The 7,679-nt window shown below is 49.8% G+C and overlaps 1 protein-coding gene across 2 annotated transcripts in view; it reads left to right on the top strand.

Moving 5' to 3' along the window:
* Positions 1–7,679, top strand: part of AARS (alanyl-tRNA synthetase) — a 47,436-nt gene that overhangs the window by 28,346 nt on the left and 11,411 nt on the right. Inside the window, exons 15-20 of one of the 2 annotated variants that reach the window (XM_019535544.1) lie at positions 374–482; positions 2,493–2,606; positions 3,067–3,186; positions 3,880–3,966; positions 6,075–6,188; positions 6,578–7,431. In XM_019535544.1, coding sequence (XP_019391089.1) covers positions 374–482; positions 2,493–2,606; positions 3,067–3,186; positions 3,880–3,966; positions 6,075–6,188; positions 6,578–6,763 — 730 coding nt within the window. In that variant the 3' untranslated portion in view covers positions 6,764–7,431. Of the gene's footprint in view, positions 1–373; positions 483–2,492; positions 2,607–3,066; positions 3,187–3,879; positions 3,967–6,074; positions 6,189–6,577; positions 7,432–7,679 lie in introns of those variants that run through there. The other variant, XM_019535545.1, reaches the window with a different exon arrangement.

Genomic DNA, 7,679 nt, shown 5'->3' with positions numbered 1-7,679 from the left:
ATTTAGGCAGGATCTACCTGTTGTGAACCTGTGCTGGTTCCTTTCAGCATTGCATTACCCACAGGGCTCCTATAAATGTGATCCTTGCATGCAGTTTCCGTTCTCCCAATGATTGTTTTTCATATTGGCTTACAAAATTGTGATTTTTTCCAGCACAGGTTGCTGTGATCTTCCCACCCACATTCCTTCTGGACCTGACTGGGGGGGGGACTTACCTCCTGTCAGTAACTCCTAAGTACTTGCTAGGAAGTAAGCCATTACCTGTCTGATCTCTTTACTCATACCCTTGTAGGGTTTTGTCTTTGTGGGTATACATGAGAATATGGATTTTTTTAGCTGTGTCTCACTGGGTCTATGTCTCTATTCTTTGCAGACACCTGCAGAACTCCAGCCATGCTGGCCCTTTTGTGATTGTGTCTGAGGAAGCAATTGCTAAAGGTATCCGGAGAATAGTTGCAGTCACTGGAGCTGAAGCACAGAAGGTAAGTGAAGAGAGAAGGGGACCTGTAATGAAATCTGTGTCAGATGGTTAATCTCTCAGAGCACATGTGCAGTGGAAGGGGAGTGACCCAAGCACTGTCTGTCAGTGTGCAAGAGATTCTTAATCTGAGTTTGAGCCAGATTCTGACTGGAATCAATCCGTATTGTGCCATTAACTCTAGTGGTGTTATGTCAGAGAATTTTTGGCACTCCTATCTGCAGCATTATTTTCAGCTTCTCACTTCAACAGCAGACCTGCAGGTCAGACCAGTAAAGCAAATGATAGCATTATATGCTGTGGCCAAGCAAGGAATCTTGCTCACTGGACCTGAGGCCCCTGACTGTGCCTCTGTCAGTAAGGCATAGCTACAGCCATACTGTACACCAGGGGTGGGCAAAATATGGCCCACAGCGGGGTTTTGTCCGACCCACGGCAAGTCCCTCAGTTCCACCTGGCCCAGGCACTATCCAGCTGTGGCACATCTTGCTGCCCCCTGTGCATGCAGGAGGGCTGAGGTGGCTCTACAGCTGAACTGCCTTTCTAGGCAGTCCAGGGGGCAGCAGCTCCTTTTTGGCTGTCACCGCCACTAGCCTCAGCTCCACAGAGCCAGTGGGGACCCACACTGCACAGCCCCGACACAGCATGCCCCACTCCTGCTCCAGACTCGCTTGCCCAGGCTCAGCACTGGCAGTGCAGGACAGAAACTGTTGCTTGGTGCAGGGGGAAAAGCAGCCCTTCCCCCTCACCACTGGTGCCATTTCTGCTGCAGCCGCCTGGAGTCTGCTCTGTGCTAGGCTACCCTGCATCTCTGCCACTGCCATCTCCAGGATGCCCAGCAGGGCAGCAGTGGCAGCACGGAACAGAAGCAGGGCAGCCCAGCATGGCGCAGGCTCTGGACAGCTGCAGCAGGAACGGCCAGCAGTGGCGAGGGAAAGGGGCTGCATTTCCCCTGTGCTGAGCAAAAATTTGTGTCCCGCACCACTGCTGCTGAGCCTGAGCAGGCAAGCCTAGGGCATTCAGGGTCGGGGCTGTACAGCACAGGTCCCCATTGGTACCATGGGTCTGGGGCCAGCAGTGGTGGCAGTCGGAAGGAGCCACCACCACGTGGGCTGCCTGGAAAGGCTGCAGAACTGCCCGAGCCCCAGTGTGTGCACTGGGGACAGCAAGATGCACCACAGATGAATGGTGTGGGGCAGGCTGGGGTTGGGGGCATGCACACAGGTTCCAGCTGATCCACTCTGGTGGGGGTGAATCTGGAGCAGGCACAGGGCAGCGCGCTGTTAACAGTGGTGGAGAGGTGCTGCATATTTTAATAAAATTAAAATATGTTATTGTCAGTGTTTGATTTTTTTTGTATATAATTTGTTTGGCGTGGTTTTCTGTTTCCAACATGGCAAACCTCCTTCCCAAAAGGAGTATTGCTGGGGGCAAGGGAAGGAACTTCTGGTAGCAAAGCTCAGGGGTTAAGGGGTAGGACTTCCACTTCCAAGATGGCAACTAGGGGGCAGGGCATCTGTCAAGGGGCAGGGCTACCCTTGTGGCCCTCAGCAGCTCCCCAAAACTCATTAAGTGGCCCTCCAGCTGAAATAATTGCCATCCCCTGCTGTACACAGTCAAGCTCAGTCAAGGTGGCAGAGTAACAGGCTTCCATGCCAGTTCAGTACCAAATGATTGTAGTCAGGCCCAGGGAGGTATACTTTGGTAAGGTTCAGTTCTGTTTTTTAAACCACCTGACAGTGTCCAGTGTGGAAAGGGGACTGATAGTCACTGGTGTTTGTAATTAAAGGGTGTGATACTGGCAAATAGTTTGCAATGACTAGACAGGCATTGTCTTCTCCTGTGTCTGATGCTACTAAAGCGTTGAAGTTTACTGTAGCTCAGCATGAATTCCTGTCTCTGCTGGGTTGGAGCATTTCTGCTGTCTCCTCGTCATGTGGGTTGAACAGAGCCCAGTGTACTCAGTGATTCTCTGTATTTGACATAGTTGTTGAGCTGAATTGTCTTCCCCCAGGCACTCAGGAAAGTGGACAGCCTTAAGAAATCACTCTCTGCCCTGGATGCCAAAGTAAAGGTACAGACAGCTCCCAACAAGGAAGTGCAGAAGGAGATTGCAGACCTCAGTGAGGTAAGGATCAGGACCTTGGCCCTCCTCTTGGAGTCAGGCACCAATCTGATATGAGAGCAGCGTGAGGCCATACCTGGTGTTCTCTGCTTGGAGCATCACTTCACAGTAAGGTAGCTTGAGCAACAGCCTGGGACCTGGGAGACCTTGGTTCAGTTCTCTGTTGCTCCACAAACTCCAGGCAGCCCTAAGTCAGTGGGTCTCTAGGCCTGAGTTATTCGCAGCAGCAGTAGTAAGTAATAAATGAATGACTAGAACTACAGTCAGAGCAGACATTTAGAAACCAGTCACATCTCTTTTTTTTGTGTGTGTGTTAACTCCTTTGCACACCCTATTGGAAGGGAGCTTTTGCTGGGCTTTGCAAGTCAAGTCCCTTTGATTTTAAAATGATTTTATTAGGATAATGCAAGGTAGCCTCCTGTTGTAGTGGACTGAAGCTGTAATCTCCTCTCTCTGCTTCCAGACACTGGCTACCGCCGTTATCCCACAGTGGCAGAAGGATGAGCTGAGAGAGGCTCTCAAGGTTTTGAAGAAGGTCATGGATGACCTGGACCGTGCAAGCAAAGCAGATATTCAGAAACGGGTGAGCCCTCAGGATGAATGATTAGGGGCCAGGATATCTCTGTAGTGAATCTTGTAGACATCAAAGCATGGGTTTTGCTTTCCACGACCTAAATAAATAGGTGCTTCTCTTTGCTCCACAGAGCTATTCTTTCTTTTCGAGAGCTCTTTTAATCCTCTTCCCTTCCTCCTACATCTCAGCAACTACACTGAGGTACCAACCCCATGATAGCAGTAATGGTGTTTTTAATAAACCACCAAAGTGTTGCTGAGCAACTAGACTGTCCCTCTGAAATTTGGGAGTGCTTCTGTTGGTTGGAAGAGCGAGTCATCTGTGTTAGTGCTTGGATAGTGCTCCTGACCCAAAATTGATACCTGCACACAGACTGTGGCAAGATGTTTGTCAGGTGCAGGTGAATGGGCTGGTTGCTGCTGTTCCTGACTCAAGTTGGTGACTGTATTGGGAAGGGGTATGCAGCAGTGCTGCCTCCTTTCAGATCACACATGCTGCATCATGTTCTTCCACACTTTGTATCTGCTTCGGCAGCCTGGGCTTTCCCTTTTGGGTCCATATCAGCTGTACAGAATGGTCATTGATCAGTGACTGGAAGTTGGTGCAGGTTAGCTGTTGCACCTGCTACACTGGTGAGCCCTCGTGTGCAAAGAAGTTTTTGTGTCTGTTCACATCTGTCTGAACAGCTGCTTGTTCTTGTAGGTGCTGGAGAAGACCAAGCAGTTCATTGACAGTCACCCTAACCAGCCACTTGTCATTCTGGAAATGGAGAGTGGCGCTTCAGCAAAGGTAACACAGCTAGTCCCAATACTCTTCATTCCTGTGTCTGGGACTCCCTGAGAAAGTTCAGAAAACTGCCTCTGTTTGTTGTCCCTGGAATGGAGGGGGGATTTTCACAGCCTCATGTATTACAGAGCCTGCTGTGCAGCTGCCCAGCCATGGGCAGGGCTTTGAGAAGGGGGGGGGGCATAATTAGTTCACGTTAGATCTGTGCACTTTTTCTGCTGGATTAACCAAAGCCATGCCCCACTAGGAAGTGTGCAACACCTCTGTTTGTCTCTCAGGCTCCCTTCTTCACCATCTCAGATTCTAGTGTCTAGATCAGGATGGGGATCCCTGCTTCAAGTAAGAGCCACCCAAGTGGGTGGCTAGGAGTTGGAAGATGAGTGCAAATGCAGGCTGAAAATGTTCCTAACAGTGGGGTCTGCAGGGTAGTTACCCAAGAAAAGCAGTGAAGCTCTGTCAGCTGGGATATTGCAGAGAAATGCAGTGCGTCTTGCGCTGGCTCCCGTACAGCAGCTACATTGAGCCTTGAATGAGCTCCTCCTCCAGCTCCCATTTCTTGGATTCTGCAACCCATCCAGCTGGGCTTGTCACAGACCAGGGCTCTCCCCACACTTCTGTCTCACATCATGAGCTGAATCTGTCTATTCGTCTTGTCAAGGTGGAAGGATGTGTGTGTGTGTTTTCCCCACCCCCTAAAGAAGCTTGTTCTGGGTAAACCCCCTTGTTTGCTGGTCCCAGCAGTGATGAGCTGCTGCCAGGCAACAATAGGAAATGAACAGTGGCAATTAATGATGCTGTAGACTGTAACCATCAAGTTGTAATGCTCTAATTTAAATTTCTGCATGGGCAAACTCCCAGCTGATCCCACTTTGTTTATAGGCTCCCACTCACCCTCTTATATGGTTCTTATTTCCATGGTATCTGAGTGCTGTTCACGTTTGTGTGGGAGGAGAAAATTGCTATTTTGTTTTGGGGGCCATTACTGCAGTTGGTACAGATGCTGCATCTTCATTGTTCCCAGCAGCAGGCCCAGCAGCCTCTCTGCACTGAGCTGTTGGCACGTTCTTTGTGCAGTAGTCAGTTGCCTGTACCCCTAAGGGATGGCAGCAGCACACAGCATGTAGATTGCAACAGTGTGCTGAGAGTGACCCCTGGGGACTGCAGCAGCCAGCCATACAGCTAGAGTCATGAAAATGTCCCCTAAGAGGCATCATCAAATGACCTCTAATTAGCCTGTCTCAGGAGCTCTCTAAATACAGCAGGTCTTTCTATATGAGATATGAAGTGTCAGATCTTTTGCAAATAGTGGGTGCCCGGCACTCAGGGAACTTGCCTATACCTAGTCCATTAGTCTAGGTGTGCTGTGGGAAAGACTTTTGTATCCCTGTAGCATTTGCACTCTGACCTTCATCCCTGCTGACTCCAGCTGCTCTTAAGTAGAGAATATCAGCAGGTACAGCAGAGAGTTTCTAGGTCTCCCAGAATGGGTTGCCCTTTACCTCAGTCCAGCTGTCTGCTAAGAAAAGACTCACACCACCTCTGTCCTAAGCTGCTGTCCCTTCCCCTTCCTAATGTATCATTTGCTTGCAGATCATTTTCACTTGCTTTATGGTTGCAGATCCATACATTTTTTGGCCCCCAAACAACCCAAGATGGGAAACAAATCAGGCGCTGAGCATTCTCCTGCTCCAGTCCAGCTGTTGGATGGGGAACTTGAGTGAAGCTAGGGCGCCATGTCTCTGTGTGATTTCAGAAACTCAGATCTCCAGGCAGTGAGTCTGGTGTGACCAGGCAAGCAAGCTGCTTATGCTCTTCCTCTGATGCCAGCTCCACAGCCAGCCTCATGAAGGGTACATGCAGCTTTACTGCACCCAACAGAAACCAAGCACTGCAGAGGTGCAGACAGCTGCATTAAAAGCGAGATACAGAAAATACTGACTCAGAATCCCTGCCTGGGAATAGAGTGTGTTTGCTGGTATCAGCAGGACTGTTGTAGCTGTCTAGCTGCAAAGCCATCTGTGTAGGGATCTGCAGCATGTGTTGCCAGGCCAGCTGAAAGATGACTGGCACTGGCTGGTTCTTGCTGTAATTCTTTGTGTCTCCTTCTACAGGCCCTGAACGAATCTCTGAAGCTATTCAAGACTCATTCTCCTCAGACTGCTGCCATGCTTTTCGCAGTAGATAATGAAGCTGGCAAGATCACCTGCTTATGCCAAGTACCTCAGGTAACACTTTTCCAGAGCCCTTTGGGTGTGTCAGCCCAAAGCATTTCGGGCTGAGCTTAAGAGGTCTTCCTAGCAGTAGGACCTGCAGATTTCCTGTACAGCTCACACTCAGGCAGTCACCAATGGGGTTTCCATGTGTCCTCTGTCTCTCTCATTTTCATGTCTAACTGGGGTACTGGTAGTAGTTGTTGCATTAGCGTAGCTCTGTGTCAGCTAAACTACATTTGGAGCCATTCAAGAAAGCAAGGTAAGTACTGGACTGCCAAGGAGGTAGAGCTTTGTTCTTCAGTCAGATGCAGTTACTGAAGTAGTGTTCATCTAAGCATCTTCCTCCAGCAGCAAACACTCCTGTGTTGTAATAACCTAAACCCTGCTCTCTTCTCTTCCAGGAAGCAGCCAACAAGGGCCTGAAGGCCAACCAGTGGGTGCAGGAAGTGTCAACACTGATGGATGGCAAAGGTGGTGGGAAAGATGTCTCAGCCCAGGCAACAGGCAAAAATGTTGGGTGCCTGCAGGAGGCTCTGAAGCTGGCCACGGACTTTGCTGAGCTCCACCTTGGTGAGCTGAAGAACTAATTCCATGTCCCTGTGCTGGCTTGTTGCACAGATAAGAAGGGAATGCTGTCGACTCTCTCCTTTTCTCATCAGCCTGGTCACGGGTTCCCATTCACTCTAGTGGCATCATTGGAGACAGACGCTGTACATCATTCCTTCTGAATCCCCTCACTGAGGCATTAACAAACTAAAAGAAGCATCATGGGTTAGATCTAAACAAGGGAGAGAGAGAGAGAGACAGGGTCTTAGAAGTTGTAATGCCAGCTCCAATCCTGTTGTACATCTGGGAAGTCTGTTCCTTGTCTGTAAAGTGAGGACAATGCTGACCTCTCTGCCAGGCCTGCAGTAAGGATTGCACTAGCAGTTTGTAAAGTCTTCAGAGCACTGTTAGTATTTATTACTGATATTTAGCTCATCATGTCAGCCACAGAATGCATCAAAGCCAAGAGTCTGCACACAAACTCCTGTCCACTTGTAACCTCTGGAAAGTTGCTGGAATCAACCTGTCACCTGACTCCCTGACCTCTCTGTAGGTAACATGGAAGCTCTTTACTCACTTCATTGACAACAGTAATAATGTATTTAAATTAATGTGATGTAGGTATACCTTACTGCCTTAGCTGAGCAAACCTACCTGTATGGGAACATGAGGAATAGGTTCAGTGTTAATAAAGGCCATCTGCAATGTGTGCCCTGTTTAATTTGTCATTGAACCAGGCCAGGGTTTGCTGTTTTGTTCGGTTGGAAGAAGTGGGGGTGTGCTGGCAAGACAGATGCTTAGTCTATGGTTGCAGGGGGTTATGGCTTTGCCAAGACTGGGACCGTGCCCCTGCGGCGCCGTGGGTGTAGCAGGTGCTTCTCCTGGAGGGGCGCAGAGCAGCCCCCGCGGGGCCGCCGTCGGTGCAGGGGAGCGGTGGGCGAGTCCGGGCAGCGCCCC

The sequence above is a fragment of the Crocodylus porosus genome, unplaced genomic scaffold (genome assembly GCF_001723895.1).
Source record: "Crocodylus porosus isolate Cpor-Errol unplaced genomic scaffold, CroPor_comp1, whole genome shotgun sequence".
Lineage (NCBI taxonomy): Eukaryota > Metazoa > Chordata > Crocodylia > Crocodylidae > Crocodylus > Crocodylus porosus.
Note: the sequence above shows the minus strand (reverse complement) of the source record. Positions and strands in the feature narration are given on the sequence as shown.